Below are 17,227 nucleotides of genomic sequence, written 5' to 3'. Positions count from 1 at the left end.
TGGTGAGGGCAGGAGAGAGAGAGAGAGAGCTATCCAAAACAGCTCCCTGATATACCCACCCAATACACAGACCGCTGTCTGTGTTTTAATGGACGCAGCGCCTCTGGGCATCGTTTCCAGGCTTCTGCCCAGGTTTGGATGGGACATCCACTCCAGTCCTTTGTGGCCTCATTCTGCCTTCCGGGGCCTGGCCTCCGTGGTAACAAAAGGTGCTTCAGGTTTGATGCCTCCTTGATATGTTTTAATATCCTTAATGGTCGGTGATGGTTTTGATCTCGTTTCGATCTCCCAGCCGATTTAACTTAATGAGCTCATCTTCTCAGAAACAGTGATTCGCCAGCCTCGTTATCCAGATCGTGGCGGAGCTGTGACGAATGATTGAGGCGGAGAAGTGGCGAGAGATTGAGGCAGAAATGCAGCAGATGATCAAGACAGAAGAGCGATGAGGAATCGTGGCTGAGATTCGGCGAGTTACCGCGGCGGAGGAGCGGCGAATGTTTGGTGCGGAGGAGCGGCGAGAGATCGTGGCGGAGGAGCGGCGAATGTTTGTGGCGGAGGAGCGGCGAATGAGGGGACGGGGCCCAGCAGAGCCGAGGGCCCAGGGGCAGCACGGGCCCAGCCCACACTGTGCGATATGTGTGCGCACCGGGTCCGTGCAGCAGAGCAGGTCTCCAGTCGTCCTGGTTAACCCTTGCCCCTGGACCAAGACCTCGCTCTGTCGAGCCCGTGTGGTGGATGATGTGCAACGGTCACCACACGTTAAAAAAATCCACGCACAGGCATCTTCCACCCCCTCTCAACTGGAGTTCAGGACTGGAACATCGGGTCCTTCATTGAAACATCTGTGAACTCATTCCTTTTGGTGTGGAAGCAAGTCACCCTCGTTTGAAGGACCACCTATGATGATGATATCCATGCCTTGGGAGTGGGCCTCTCGAGCCATTGTTCCCCAGGACAGTCCGTTACCATATGAATGCAACCTGGTTACTTCAGCCACCTTGAGCTTGCGTGTTTTTCCGTTGCTTCCCCCAAACAGCCTGTCCAGTTTTTAATAAGGGTATATCTAAAAATTCATGGGGTCTGTGCCGACTGCTACACCCTCCCCCAGACAGACCGTGTGCCCCTCCCCCAGATAGACAGCGTGCCCCCTCCCCCAGATAGACAGCGTGCCCCCTCCCCCAGATAGACAGCGTGCCCCCTCCCCCACATAGACATTGTGCCCCCTCCCCCAGACAGACAGTGTGCCCCCTCCCCCAGACAGACAGTGTGCCCCCTCCCCCAGACAGACAGTGTGCCCCCTCCCTCAGACAGACAGTGTGCCCCCTCCCTTAGACAGACAGCGTGCCCCCTCCCTCAGACAGTGTGCCCCCTCCCCCAGACAGACAGTGTGCCTCCTCCCCCAGACAGAGAGCGTGCCCCCTCCCCCAGACAGACAACGTGCCCCCTCCCTCAGACAGACAGTGTGCCCCCTCCCTCAGACAGACAATGTACCCCCTCCCCCAGACAGACAGTGTGCCCCCTCCCTCAGACAGACAGTGTGCCCCCTCCCTTAGACAGACAGCGTGCCCCCTCCCCCAGACAGTGTGCCCCCTCCCCCAGACAGTGTGCCCCCTCCCCCAGACAGTGTGCCCCCCCCTCCCCAGACAGACAGAGTGCCCCCTCCCCCAGACAGACCGTGTGCCCCCTCCCACAGACAGACCGTGTGCCCCCTCCCACAGACAGACAGTGTGCCCCCCTCCCCCAGACAGTGTGCCCCCCACTCCCCCAGACAGACAGAGTGCCCCCTCCCCCAGACAGACCATGTGCCCCCTCCCACAGACAGACAGCGGCCCCCCCACCAGACAGTGTGCCCCCTCCCCCAGACAGACCGTGTGCCCCCTCCCACAGACAGTGTGCCCCCCCCCCTCCCCCAGACAGACAGAGTGCTCCCTCCCAGAGCCAGACCGTGTGCACCCTTCCCCCGACAGTCACCTAGCTTGCCCTTGATCTTGTTTGTAGCTTATTCCCATACGTCTCGGCTCCCTGGATCCGTAGCGGCCTTGCGGTATGCCAGTCCCAGTCTGAGTCAAAGTCCGTCTCGGTTGGAAGAGCTCCTCTTGATGTTCCATTGTGGTGAGGGCAGGAGAGAGAGAGAGAGAGCTATCCAAAACAGCTCCCTGATATACCCACCCAATACACAGACCGCTGTCTGTGTTTTAATGGACGCAGCGCCTCTGGGCATCGTTTCCAGGCTTCTGCCCAGGTTTGGATGGGACATCCACTCCAGTCCTTTGTGGCCTCATTCTGCCTTCCGGGGCCTGGCCTCCGTGGTAACAAAAGGTGCTTCAGGTTTGATGCCTCCTTGATATGTTTTAATATCCTTAATGGTCGGTGATGGTTTTGATCTCGTTTCGATCTCCCAGCCGATTTAACTTAATGAGCTCATCTTCTCAGAAACAGTGATTCGCCAGCCTCGTTATCCAGATCGTGGCGGAGCTGTGACGAATGATTGAGGCGGAGAAGTGGCGAGAGATTGAGGCAGAAATGCAGCAGATGATCAAGACAGAAGAGCGATGAGGAATCGTGGCTGAGATTCGGCGAGTTACCGCGGCGGAGGAGCGGCGAATGTTTGGTGCGGAGGAGCGGCGAGAGATCGTGGCGGAGGAGCGGCGAATGTTTGTGGCGGAGGAGCGGCGAATGAGGGGACGGGGCCCAGCAGAGCCGAGGGCCCAGGGGCAGCACGGGCCCAGCCCACACTGTGCGATATGTGTGCGCACCGGGTCCGTGCAGCAGAGCAGGTCTCCAGTCGTCCTGGTTAACCCTTGCCCCTGGACCAAGACCTCGCTCTGTCGAGCCCGTGTGGTGGATGATGTGCAACGGTCACCACACGTTAAAAAAATCCACGCACAGGCATCTTCCACCCCCTCTCAACTGGAGTTCAGGACTGGAACATCGGGTCCTTCATTGAAACATCTGTGAACTCATTCCTTTTGGTGTGGAAGCAAGTCACCCTCGTTTGAAGGACCACCTATGATGATGATATCCATGCCTTGGGAGTGGGCCTCTCGAGCCATTGTTCCCCAGGACAGTCCGTTACCATATGAATGCAACCTGGTTACTTCAGCCACCTTGAGCTTGCGTGTTTTTCCGTTGCTTCCCCCAAACAGCCTGTCCAGTTTTTAATAAGGGTATATCTAAAAATTCATGGGGTCTGTGCCGACTGCTACACCCTCCCCCAGACAGACCGTGTGCCCCTCCCCCAGATAGACAGCGTGCCCCCTCCCCCAGATAGACAGCGTGCCCCCTCCCCCAGATAGACAGCGTGCCCCCTCCCCCACATAGACATTGTGCCCCCTCCCCCAGACAGACAGTGTGCCCCCTCCCCCAGACAGACAGTGTGCCCCCTCCCCCAGACAGACAGTGTGCCCCCTCCCTCAGACAGACAGTGTGCCCCCTCCCTTAGACAGACAGCGTGCCCCCTCCCTCAGACAGTGTGCCCCCTCCCCCAGACAGACAGTGTGCCTCCTCCCCCAGACAGAGAGCGTGCCCCCTCCCCCAGACAGACAACGTGCCCCCTCCCTCAGACAGACAGTGTGCCCCCTCCCTCAGACAGACAATGTACCCCCTCCCCCAGACAGACAGTGTGCCCCCTCCCTCAGACAGACAGTGTGCCCCCTCCCTTAGACAGACAGCGTGCCCCCTCCCCCAGACAGTGTGCCCCCTCCCCCAGACAGTGTGCCCCCTCCCCCAGACAGTGTGCCCCCCCCCTCCCCAGACAGACAGAGTGCCCCCTCCCCCAGACAGACCGTGTGCCCCCTCCCACAGACAGACCGTGTGCCCCCTCCCACAGACAGACAGTGTGCCCCCCTCCCCCAGACAGTGTGCCCCCCACTCCCCCAGACAGACAGAGTGCCCCCTCCCCCAGACAGACCATGTGCCCCCTCCCACAGACAGACAGCGGCCCCCCCACCAGACAGTGTGCCCCCTCCCCCAGACAGACCGTGTGCCCCCTCCCACAGACAGTGTGCCCCCCCCCCTCCCCCAGACAGACAGAGTGCTCCCTCCCAGAGCCAGACCGTGTGCACCCTTCCCCCGACAGTCACCTAGCTTGCCCTTGATCTTGTTTGTAGCTTATTCCCATACGTCTCGGCTCCCTGGTTCCGTAGCGGCCTTGCGGTATGCCAGTCCCAGTCTGAGTCAAAGTCCGTCTCGGTTGGAAGAGCTCCTCTTGATGTTCCATTGTGGTGAGGGCAGGAGAGAGAGAGAGAGAGCTATCCAAAACAGCTCCCTGATATACCCACCCAATACACAGACCGCTGTCTGTGTTTTAATGGACGCAGCGCCTCTGGGCATCGTTTCCAGGCTTCTGCCCAGGTTTGGATGGGACATCCACTCCAGTCCTTTGTGGCCTCATTCTGCCTTCCGGGGCCTGGCCTCCGTGGTAACAAAAGGTGCTTCAGGTTTGATGCCTCCTTGATATGTTTTAATATCCTTAATGGTCGGTGATGGTTTTGATCTCGTTTCGATCTCCCAGCCGATTTAACTTAATGAGCTCATCTTCTCAGAAACAGTGATTCGCCAGCCTCGTTATCCAGATCGTGGCGGAGCTGTGACGAATGATTGAGGCGGAGAAGTGGCGAGAGATTGAGGCAGAAATGCAGCAGATGATCAAGACAGAAGAGCGATGAGGAATCGTGGCTGAGATTCGGCGAGTTACCGCGGCGGAGGAGCGGCGAATGTTTGGTGCGGAGGAGCGGCGAGAGATCGTGGCGGAGGAGCGGCGAATGTTTGTGGCGGAGGAGCGGCGAATGAGGGGACGGGGCCCAGCAGAGCCGAGGGCCCAGGGGCAGCACGGGCCCAGCCCACACTGTGCGATATGTGTGCGCACCGGGTCCGTGCAGCAGAGCAGGTCTCCAGTCGTCCTGGTTAACCCTTGCCCCTGGACCAAGACCTCGCTCTGTCGAGCCCGTGTGGTGGATGATGTGCAACGGTCACCACACGTTAAAAAAATCCACGCACAGGCATCTTCCACCCCCTCTCAACTGGAGTTCAGGACTGGAACATCGGGTCCTTCATTGAAACATCTGTGAACTCATTCCTTTTGGTGTGGAAGCAAGTCACCCTCGTTTGAAGGACCACCTATGATGATGATATCCATGCCTTGGGAGTGGGCCTCTCGAGCCATTGTTCCCCAGGACAGTCCGTTACCATATGAATGCAACCTGGTTACTTCAGCCACCTTGAGCTTGCGTGTTTTTCCGTTGCTTCCCCCAAACAGCCTGTCCAGTTTTTAATAAGGGTATATCTAAAAATTCATGGGGTCTGTGCCGACTGCTACACCCTCCCCCAGACAGACCGTGTGCCCCTCCCCCAGATAGACAGCGTGCCCCCTCCCCCAGATAGACAGCGTGCCCCCTCCCCCAGATAGACAGCGTGCCCCCTCCCCCACATAGACATTGTGCCCCCTCCCCCAGACAGACAGTGTGCCCCCTCCCCCAGACAGACAGTGTGCCCCCTCCCCCAGACAGACAGTGTGCCCCCTCCCTCAGACAGACAGTGTGCCCCCTCCCTTAGACAGACAGCGTGCCCCCTCCCTCAGACAGTGTGCCCCCTCCCCCAGACAGACAGTGTGCCTCCTCCCCCAGACAGAGAGCGTGCCCCCTCCCCCAGACAGACAACGTGCCCCCTCCCTCAGACAGACAGTGTGCCCCCTCCCCCAGACAGACAGTGTGCCCCCTCCCTCAGACAGACAGTGTGCCCCCTCCCTTAGACAGACAGCGTGCCCCCTCCCTCAGACAGTGTGCCCCCTCCCCCAGACAGACAGTGTGCCTCCTCCCCCAGACAGAGAGCGTGCCCCCTCCCCCAGACAGACAACGTGCCCCCTCCCTCAGACAGACAGTGTGCCCCCTCCCTCAGACAGACAATGTACCCCCTCCCCCAGACAGACAGTGTGCCCCCTCCCTCAGACAGACAGTGTGCCCCCTCCCTCAGACAGACAGCGTGCCCCTCCCTTAGACAGACAGCGTGCCCCCTCCCTTAGACAGACAGCGTGCCCCCTCCCTCAGACAGACAGTGTGCCCCCTCCCCCAGACAGAGAGCCTCTGTCCCAGGTGTGTTTCTCCCCCCCCACTACCCCCTTCCCCCACCCCAGGCTCAGAGCGGCAGTGAGTGCGCCCCCTGAGGCCCAAAGCACTGGACAGTGAGGGGTATTCGCTCTCAGACACAGAGCCGCAGATTGTGCGTGAGCCCAAGGCTCAGTGCGAGGAAGTATGCCAATCCTTGAGGGACGGAGAAGGGTCTATGGATGTATCGGTGAGACACAATGAGTGCTGCTAACACTGCCTTGCCACCTGGAGCCTGAGGCTCTTTTCTAGCGAGTCTGGACTGAGCCTCCCCCCTCGGTACAGTAGAATAATTATAATGTTACTGGGCCGGTAATCGAGAGACCTGGACTAATGATCCAGAGACAAAAGTTCAAATCCCACCACGGCAGCTGGGGAATTTAAAATCAGGTAATTAAAAAAACCTGGAATAAAAAGCTAGCATCAGTAATGATGGCCATGAAATGACCGGATTGTCGTAAAAACCCATCTAGTTCACTAATGTCCTTTAGGGAAGGAAATCTGCCGTCCTTACCTGGTCTGGCCCATATGTGACACCAGACCCACTGCAATGTAGTTGACTCTTAACTGCCCCTCTGAAATGGCCTAGCAAACCACTCAAGGGCAATTCAGGATGGGCAATAAATGCTGGCCTTGCCAACGACGCCCACATCTTGTGAATGAATGTTTTAAAACTGTCATCTGCAGGAAAGATAAAATGACTGGTGCCAGCAATAACTTTGCCGGCAACGTGCGTCTGATATTGAGGTTGGGCTGCGCAGTGTTGTCTAGACATCCAAGGTTCATCCACAATGATCCTGTTATGAAGGCAACTTTGCTGTAACTTCAAGGGCCGATTCGGTGGGCAAGGCAGATTTTGCATTCCCCAAAGTCTCCCACGCTCCACTTCCTGAGCAGGCAGTAACCGGGGCTCTACTGGGGTGGGGAAAGCAGTAACTATGTGGATGCTCCACGTACCGCTGATTCACTTCAACGCCTCTTTTCGCTTACAGGGGAGGGCCACTGCACACTCTGCATGGCCTCTGGTGGCCTCCACTGGGCTACAAGGGCAGCGTGGGACCGGGCCAGTAGTCCAGCACCCAAGACGGAGTGCCGGGCTGTATGATGGTGGCCCGAACCCACGCTAGGGCCACCATCGCCGAACCGACCCGAGAGTTGGCCAACAAAAAATGATGGCCTCCCCTTTAAGGAGCTCCACGAGACGGATGTCCGCCAGCTTCGCGACTCGCGGGGCAATTTACCCCGTGGGGCAGTAAGGGATCGGGGCGGTGAGGGGTCGCTGCACACGGCGATGATGTCATCGCTGGTTGTGCGGCCGCCCAGGAGTTAACTGTGGAGTGCGCACCTCCACAAACTCCCGGGCAATTTCCCCCGGGCAAAAACTGTCCTGTGCTCCATTAGCTCCCCCCCCCGCGGAGGGGCTAAAAAAGGGGCAATTTTTTCCCCTTTGTGTCTCCAGGCTCAACTTCCCCGACACTTTTCTTGCTAGCTTCTCAAGCTTTAATATACGTAAACTCTTAACTCATCCCAAATTACCTGCACCTTATCCTGCATTAACAGCTCTGTGACCTCAACTGGCTCTCCATCATCCAACAGTCATTTCAAAATCTTCATCCTCTTTTACAAATCTCTCCCGACCCCTGCTCCATCCCACATCAGTAATCTCCTCCAGCCCTGGCTTTCCAGGTGGCACTTTTCCAACTCTGCCCTACAATATGTTCCTTCCCCCGCTCAACAATGTATGCCAGGGTTTCTGCTTATCGTAGTCCTGTTATTCTGGAATTCCCGTCCTAAATCCTTGACACCTCGCTCACCTACAAAAGACTCCTCAAACTTATCTTTCAAAGACACAATCGGTGACTTCTTCTGACTACTCCGAAGCCTTGCTATTTTTTGTGAAACAGCGTGCGACGTTTTACTACATTAAAGATAATTTAAGTGAGAGTTGTTGGCTTCATTCACTCTCCAGCATATTTTGCCTTTTACTGGCTGAGTTTCTGTTTCTATCTGCGTTTGCGTGGCTTTCTACATTCCAAAGTAAACTAGATATGCTACCTGTCCTCCCTCTAAGGTCAGGAGCCAGAGATTTACAAGCAGCTGCCAATCTACATAAACTTCCCACACTCTATAGACTCCCCAACCACCACTGTGCTGGATAAACACGAGTTTCTTTCAACACTGGCACAAGCAAAACCGTCCAACTTGGCTCCCGCTATAATCCCCATATTTTAACCACTCGCTCCTTCCTTGTCCTGGCTCCTAGCTGGCCAACCACATTCGACCCTATGTTAACTAGAGCTGATCCAAAGCTCAGCTGCCCATGTCCTAACTCGCACCAAGTCCCGCTCACCCAGCACCCCTGTGCTCACTGACCTACATTGGCTCCCGGTGAAGCAATGCCTCAATTGCAAAATGCTCATCCTTACTTTCAAATCCCTCCATGGCCTCGCCCCTCCCTATCTCTGTAATCTCCTCCAGCTCCACAACTCCCCCCCCCCCCAGAGATGTCTACTCTCCTCTAATTCTGCCCTCTTGAGCATCCCTGATTATAATTGCTCTACCATTGGTGTCCGTGCCTAAAGCTCTCCGTCTCTTTCCCCCTTCAAAACGGTCCTTAAAACATACCTGTTTGACCAAGCTTTTGGTCACCTGCGCTAATGTCTACTTGGGTCAAATTTTTATTGCCTAATACTCCTGTGAAGTGCTTTGGGACATTTTACTATGTTAAAGGCGCTATATAAATATAAGTTGTTGTTGCTGTCCCAGGCAACTCATTCAGACTGAGATAACAGTGCACAACTTCGGCATCCTATTTGACCCCAAGTTGAGTTGCAAACCTCACATACGTGAAACCACCTTATTTCCATCTCTGTAACGTGTCCCACATCTCCTTGTATCTCACCCTCACTGCCATAGATTGGCATCAAGACTTTTGTCCCCTTCAGAGTTGGTTACTTCAACATTCTCCAGGTTTCTGCTATCACAAATTGGAACGTGTCCAAAACCCCATTGCCCATATCCTATCCATACCAAGACCCGCTCCTGTTTTACCCCAGATCTCACAAATCTTCACTAGTTCCCAATGCGTCAATGTCAAGATCTTATCATCTTCAAGCCTGTGTCCATGGCCGTTACAAGGGTAACGTTTCCCTCTGCAGCCTCCGGAAGCTGGTGGTCTCATCCGAGAAGGACATTTTGCACTGTGATTTTTTTTTACAATAGGTTGATGTATTTCCTGATGGATTTGCAGTGCACAATGTAGGGGAAAGTCATAAAGGGGTCAATCTGCAGTCTATGTTATGTTAACTAATGCGGGAATGGAGGTAAAGGCCCCACAATTGACTTCTAGGGAAGGGAACTTCAGCTCCTAGTTCCAATCCAGGAATCTATACTAAAGAACGTAACTGTGTGAATTTGGGTGACAGGATAAGTTGGGTCGCTTATGCCTTCCACAGTTAAACATGAAGAATGGTCACTTGGGCAAGGCATCAAACAATTGTTGGCACCAACATAAAGAGCACATGCACTCAGAAAGGGAGGGAGTAAAATTGGAAACAAAATGTTTCAATTATAGTTTTAATTTCGATTAAGCCTCGAGGTTAAAGAGATTTCAGAGCCTTGTTCTGGAGTGTAGAGGAGTACTTTCAATATAAACTGTAGCAGTACATTGGAACACTGCGTAGAACCAGAACTGTGCCTTACAAAGATAAATTCTGAAGTGATGTGTACAAACAGGCTTTGTTCTTTATTGTTAAACATACTGTTATTCCTCAAGTGCAATTGTTTAACATGTGGCTATTTAAAATTAAGTTGAACAGATGCAGACATGAGGGCAGGGGGTAATGGCCTTTGTTGAAGGAAAATAATCTGATATATTAATTTGCAAATCCCTCTGAATGGACCATTCCCTCTTCCAATGCCCCAGATACTGGCACCATTCCCCAACGTTATACACTGTAGTGTGGCACTGAAAGAATTCTGACTATTTAAGTATCTGTGTTTACAGAAATATTAATTTCAATAACAAAATAGGAGTGCACATCCTAAAACCTTCACCATTCAACACAGTGACTTAGCTTGGATCCATTTTAGAAAAACGTGATGTTTTGAGCTGCAGTAGCAAAGCTACAAATGGCTTCAGAATTCCAGGTTAGGGAGAGTTAAAGGGTTTCCTCCATTGATTTCTGTCCAGTGAAATGAGGGCAAGTGGACAGAATTGTGCTCACTGATTCCTCCATATAATTACACAGAAACAGGCCACTCAGCCCAACTGGTCTATACCGGTGTTTATGCTCCACACGAGTCTCCTCCTACCATACTCTATCTCACCCGATCCACGTATCTATTCCTCGCTCTCTCATGGACTTATCACGATCCCCCTTAAACACATCGTTGCTATTCTCCGCCACCACTCCCTGTGGTGGAGAGTTCCACATTCTCAGCACTCTCTGGATAAAGAGGTTTCTCCTGAATTCCTGAGCCTGCCAACACTCACCATCCAGGCTCACACATGAACACTCGCCACTTGGGTGAAGTGCATTATCTACAGAATGCTGCTCCAGCACGAGGTACTGCCTTGAGGAGAGGAGAAAATGTTGTTGTACCTGTTGTACATGAATGGCCTTACCTCATGCCTCTACACAGGGTGCGGCCGAGATCAGCAAATGGAACCAGGGATTCCCCGCTGCCACGCGGCATAAATGGGTTCTGCAACTTCCAGCACCGCCTTCTAATTAGGTCTCTACCTAAATGTGAGCAATTATTCTTCAAGTGGAATTGGGATACTGGGTGGACTAGGCTACTATCCTCTCAACTCTGGATCTATGTGCAGCTCAGTCAAAGAGCAAGGAGTTTGTTGGTCAGCTTTCTTGCTTTTTTGGTGCTCAAATCTTCAGTCACTATTTCTTTCCCAGCTGCTAGCTGCTCGGTGAGTTCTGAAACTTCTCTCTCTCCAACCTCAGCCTCGTCTAACTTTCGAATCCCCAGCATTAGACACTGCAACACTAATGCTTTTCTCCTTCCATCACTTTTCAACCCTAACACTTTAATCTTTTTTAACCGGGCACTCTCTACCAAGGACTTCATCCTCCTGTCATTGTTTCCTGTCCTATCCCATAAGGCCCCCTTTAGCGTCAATCCACTCATTAAGAAATGACCGGACCATTCTGGAATATTCCCGGATCCTCCCATTACTAACTGGAGATCCCTTGAAGTTACGACAACTTAAGAGAACGCCCACCCCTCGAACTGATGTGTGGGAAACACTTCTTCCAACAACTCAGCCAACGAACGTTTGAAAATCATGTCGGGGTCACCAAGATGTTGGACAGCTTTCTAGATCTTTCCGCTTCGTTGCTTATGTACGCTATTACCCGTTCACTCTACCGCTTTCTCATACGGACTGTCACCGAGTGTAACATTTCTAGTACCCAGTGCTTGGAAACGTTACACTCGTGACAGTCCGTATGAGAAAGCGGTAAAGTGGAAGGTGAGTAGCGAACATAAGAAAAGCAACGAAGCGAAAAGAGCTAGAAAGTAGTCCAATAGAGTTCACTCTAATTTAATAATGTTTATGTTCCACATGAGCCTCCTTCTACCGTACTTCATCGAACCCTATCAGCATTCTATTCAGGATTCTCACTCCCAATTGCTCTCCAAATATGTGTAGCCATCAATTGTGGATAGCATCGGGGTTGTCCACAATGGCTAACGTTCACATGTGCAATACTGCCACTTTGGGCGAGCTGCCACAGGTGACCTTAGAGTCGCAACTCCGGGAGCGGAAACCCATAATCCCGGTCAGAAAATGCAGGAGCGGGAACTCCTCACTGGCTCAGAGAGTGAGACAGGAGAAGGTGGCACCAGGAGTGGGCACAGAAAATGATAACAAGACGTACTTTAAACGCAGAGTGTCACAAAGCAGTAAATATTTATTGTGTTATTGCTGTCTGGAACCGGACAATCACAGTCTGACATACACTTACAGTGAGGGAAACTAAAAAATAAACAAGACAACAAAGCAAAATAACACTGTAATTCCTGAATCTGTGTAAAAAAAAAAGCAACTGTTGCCAACTGCTCGATTGCTGGTTTAGCAAACGTCAGTATGTACAGAAATAATTTCGAAATACTCCAAAACAAATCCTCAAAGTTACACAAACAAGTAAAAAAAAACATGATTAGAAAAAAATGAATAAATACTTTTGTACCTGAATGAATTAAAAAAGAAACCTAATTCATTACACTTTTAAAAATGTCTAGTCACTAAGCGAAGGTTCATGAGTTGCGGTTTGATGTAACGTCAGACTCCTCTTTGTAATTTTCTTCATCATCTGCAACAGGAAAAAAAAACAACACATTAGAACATAATAACAGCACAAAACAAGGACAGGTCAATTGGACCTTACTGTCCATTCCTTCCACAGGCCGTGGAAAACCTACCCCATCATAGACTCAAAGTTCTGTAATAAATACTCCCGGTCTACAAAAGCAAAACCTCTGAATATTCACCTCCCTCACCTCTTCCCTGGCTTGCTTCTCTCCACACGCAACATTCCCTCTCTCCCTTCAGTTCCGTGGTGTGCTGTAGAATACTGGATCATCTCAAGCCTATAGCTATAACCACAATCCCATTCCCCACCTCACTGAGCTCGGCAACCTCCTCCAATCTACATCCCATCTTCAGACACAGGCCGACGGTGCACCTCTTACTGGTTAGAGACTTTGGCCACCAAGGCCTTGCACTGTGCCATCTTCCTCCTAAGCCTCTCCCATCTCGAAAAGGCTCCTCAAAACTTTCATCCATGCCCTTGGTCCGCTAACTCCTATTCCCCACCTTGTAAACGCGCCCTGGGATCTTGCCCTGCATTTAAGCTGTTACAGAAGTGCAAGTTGTTGTTGTAACATTCCACATTAAAACTTACATTTTGCAAATGCTGTATCAAAGGACAGGTATACATAGTCTGTAAGCTGCAAAAGTGTTCAGGGGTTATGAACAACTTCCTCCCCTAGGGACTGACTTCTGAAATAAAACTGGAGCACTGGAAATACAAAACCCTTATCAGAGTAATTTTAGTTCAAGGAGAAGATAATGGCGCAGGTTAAGTATTGTCCTTCCTTGCCCCCTGGCGTGGGTAACAACAGTGGTTCCACTTCAAGAGTAATCAGCTAAAAACCGAAACTGTGGCACATTTGAAACAAACCAGACGGGGCTGGAGTTAACGGTTTTTCCTTCAAAAGTGGTTCACGGGCTGTGAAGCATTTAAGAGATTTCCTGAGGACTATAGATGCAAGCTCATTCTTTCTTACCCTCTTACATGGTTCAAATAGTTTTTACTTTTAATTCTTCTATTTATTCCTCAACATATCACTGTCCCCCCACCCCCAAGTAATATGTGCTGGAATTTTCAAAGCAAATTAGAGAAGAGGAAACAATAAGGATCTCCAAATCGACGACGGATTTTAAAAAAATAGTTGTAGCACTTGTACAGCCCCAGAGTCGGCCATTTTGTTAAGGAGGATTTGTACCAGTGACGTCGGCCAAGGGAACCTCTCCATAACCAATGCCTTTCTGTCAATGCCAGGTGTGTTTCATGGAGATCCCCTTGGTTGGTGTCGCTGGACCGAGTCAATTTCTCATCCTCATTAGCGGAAGCCCTTCAAATCCTGATATTCCGCACTTCGGGCCTCGATCATTTGAGCAGTGAAAAGATACAATGATAAATTTTGCAGGTTGAAAACAATTTGAACACATACAGAGTTAAGTACATTGACCCACTTGGGAAGTTCATTAGCAACACATTGGAGTCCGGAGTCTCAGCGATGGAACTCGGTTTCCTGATCCCCGTCACAGCTGACATTCAAACAAAAAACCCTGGGGCAGATTTCCCGGTCCAATGGGAAAACCTACCGGACAGCGATATCTTCCCAGCACACAGGACTCTCGCTGCCAATCACCATCCAGTGGTAAATTGCACATTGTCGAGCTGTTGAGTTGGGAGTGGCTTAGCCAGTCACGTGATGTTCACAAGACTCAATAAAACCCCAGCCAGTTGGGTTCGGGGGATCCACGATGAGGCAGGTGGTTGTGAGCCCGGTGGATGAACTGTTAATGTGTAGTGTGATTGTTAAACCTTTGCTAATAGCAATGCGTTGCTATGAATTCTTAAGCAAAGAAACCCATGAAGCAAATACATTACACACATGAATAAAGAATGGGGAGGAGAACAGGAGAAGGCTCAGCTGTAAGAGTCAAGGCTTGCTCCTTGGATTCACGGTGCTTGAGTGAGGTACTGGGAGGGCTGCTGGTGGATAGAACCATATCCCAGCAGGGGCCAACACCTTCAGGCGAGGAAGAGAGAACATTGCAAAAGAAAACATGATAATTCTGATATGGGAGCCTCTGGCTGCCAAGATGTAAAGCAAGTAGCTCAAACACGAGTCACCGGAGACATTTGACGGCGCATTATAGTACATTACCTCGGCACGAGGAAAGAACACAGACCTACAGTACACAGATCTTCGTGGCGTATAAAAAATGTATTTACCAGAAAAAGCCTCCTGCTTGATTCTGGGGCTGATCCTCTCGCCCTCCTCGGTACTGGGCGAGGCATGTTGCTGTGCCACCCGCAGGCCCTCGTCAATCAGCGCCAGCTGAATCATCTGCTTGGTTTTGCTCTGGCACGGCCTGAATGTGCTGGGAATGTCCGAGGGGCATGGAGATGGCGCTAGACTAGAGTTTGAAGTCATGTCTTCGGACACATCTGCATCAGAAGGACAACTTTAGAAAATGACAACCGCAATACTTTGCATTAATAAGAACAATAAGAGTTAGAAGTAGGAGTCGGCCATTCGGCCCTTCGAGCCTGCTCCGCCATTCAGTGAGATCATGGCTGATCCTCTACCTCAACTCCGCTTTCCTGCACTGTCCCCATATCCCTCGATATCCTTAGTACCCCAAAAATCTATCGCTCTCTGTCTTGAATATACTCAACGACTGAGCCTTCACAGTCCTCTGGGGCAGAGAATCCCAAAGGTTCACCCCCCTCTCCTCCTCTCAGTCCTAAATCGACTCCTTATTCTGAGACTGTGACTCCTGGTTCTAGACTCCCCAGCCAGGGGGAAACACCCTCCCTGCATCTACCCTGTTAAGCCCTGTAGGAACTTTGTAAGAATTAATGTTTGATTACAAAGTAAATGCCATGGGGTTTTCCTCCATTACTAACCATTCTCATCTAATGATAATTTGCTCTTCCTTTGAAACACTTATGATGGAGGGGAATAGGAGGGTTGTACATATAAATGCTATATATATATATATATATGTTTGTATGTGCTCATGGCACTAGGTGTGCAGTGTGTAGCAATACATATCTATTGCAGATTAATATCGATTGCAGTGGAGCACTATACCAGTAAGCTTTTTACAGAGGGGAATTGTTTATATATCACAAGCACAAGGTCATTGCTGTACAATTAAGGCAATACTGGATTTAACAGATGTTTAAGATCCCATGTGCCGACATCGCTTCCCTTTTGATGCCATTTCTTGGCCTGTTTGACGACATCTGTGAGAAGCCAGTACCAGCAGTCAGTACTGCTCTTTTACATTCTCTCTCTCTCTCTCTCTCTCTCGCTCGCTCGCTCTCTCTCTCCGGAGAAAAAAAGCACGTTCAGCAAAAGCAAGCAAGCAACTCTGTTAGCGACTAAAATATCCCAGTCTGCACATCACCAGCATCAGCTGCAGGGGGCAACAGAGAGTTAAGAGGGACTGGCACCAGGAACAGTCAATGGCAGCAGAGTTGAGGCACAGAGGGAAAAGACGGTTTGGAGGAGGTATGCTCCTCTACGGTCACTGCCCAGCCCAAGCCAAGCTTTGTTCTTCTTGAACGAGTGTAGGTATAAGATCCTGTAAATCCAGTGGCATGAGGGTCGGTAACCCGGGGACACAGATTTAAGGTGATTGGCAAAAGGCGACATGAGGACACAATTTTTTTACACTGCGGGTTGTTGTGATCTGGAAAGCATTGCCTGAAAGGGTGACGGAAACAGATTTAATAGTAACAGTCAAAAGAGAATTGGATAAATACTTAACAGAAAAAAATTACAGGGCAGTAGGGAACGAGCAGGGGTGTGGGACTAATTGGCAATGTTTTCTCTGTAAGCTGCATAACTGCACAGTGCTCTCGGGATCCTGCGCAGCCCGTGAGACGGCTTTTAAATTGGGAATTTTGAATGTGCCGCGCAGCCCGTTAAAGGGCTCGCGTGGCCCAAAATAAATGACAGGGAACATTGCTAATTGGATGGCGCTACCAAGGAATCGGCACAGGAACGATGGGCTGAATGGCCTCCTTCTGTGCCGACTCATTCTCTGATTGTACGATAAAGTGAATATTGACTGTTTTTTAGTTCTAAGGGTCACGATAGCCCCAAGCTGCAGTCAACGTGTGTGAGGATGTGCGTGTGAGCACAGTGTGGTGAATAACCTCCGTCTGATGGCCTGAAATTCACACGCCGACGATATTTATTTATGAACAGCCTCTAGTGGCATTCGAACGATTGTTAATATTTCTTAAAAAAGCACTTTAGTCCCCTTGAGTGGCTGGGACTGAGTAGCATTTCATTCCTTTACAGGCTAACACCTGCTTTTATAGTTACTGGTACAACCAGCAACGACATAAGCGAGCCCATGTCCCATGCTAAAAACTCATCCTTTTTTATTGGCCCCTCCAGCTTGCTTCTTCGAAAAAGTCAGGCAGAGGTGTGTTTCACTGCTTCCCCCAAGGTAAGACCGGATAGTCAACGTTGACAGATAGTTCAACTCCGAGAGTCAACTCTGCTGGCCCCGCCTCTCTCCCCACCCCCCACCCCCCCAGTACCCCTGCGTGTACTGGATAGTGATGACCAAAGTCATCCTCGACCGCGAGGGACTGCCTATGGTAATGATGGATAGCGATCAGTAGAAGGGACCTATCCCCTATTGTCCCCCTCCATCGCCCAGGAGCATTGATGCCAATGGCAGCGTCCCCCTCCTGCTCGAGATCTGCCGAGACAGCTCAGGCCAGGGGTGGCAGCTGAGACCTGCCTGGGCTGTGTGGCACAGTCCCTCGGTGCGTGATGCATTCACC

The 17,227-nt window shown here is 51.2% G+C and overlaps 1 protein-coding gene across 6 annotated transcripts in view; it reads right to left on the bottom strand.

Annotated features, from left to right (window-relative positions):
• Positions 1-12,011: 12,011 nt before the first annotated feature.
• Positions 12,012-17,227, bottom strand: part of LOC139233781 (NGFI-A-binding protein 1-like) — an 81,718-nt gene continuing 76,502 nt past the window's right edge. For all 6 annotated transcript variants that reach the window (XM_070864295.1, XM_070864296.1, XM_070864294.1 and 3 more), the window contains 2 exons: positions 14,648-14,863; positions 12,012-12,433 (listed from right to left, as the gene is read on the bottom strand). In XM_070864295.1, coding sequence (XP_070720396.1) covers positions 12,378-12,433; positions 14,648-14,863 — 272 coding nt within the window. In that variant the 3' untranslated portion in view covers positions 12,012-12,377. The remainder of the gene's footprint in view (positions 12,434-14,647; positions 14,864-17,227) is intronic.

Source organism: Pristiophorus japonicus, chromosome 21, assembly GCF_044704955.1.
Source record: "Pristiophorus japonicus isolate sPriJap1 chromosome 21, sPriJap1.hap1, whole genome shotgun sequence".
Classification (NCBI taxonomy): Eukaryota; Metazoa; Chordata; class Chondrichthyes; family Pristiophoridae; genus Pristiophorus; species Pristiophorus japonicus.
This window is presented reverse-complemented; position numbering and strand designations above follow the sequence as displayed.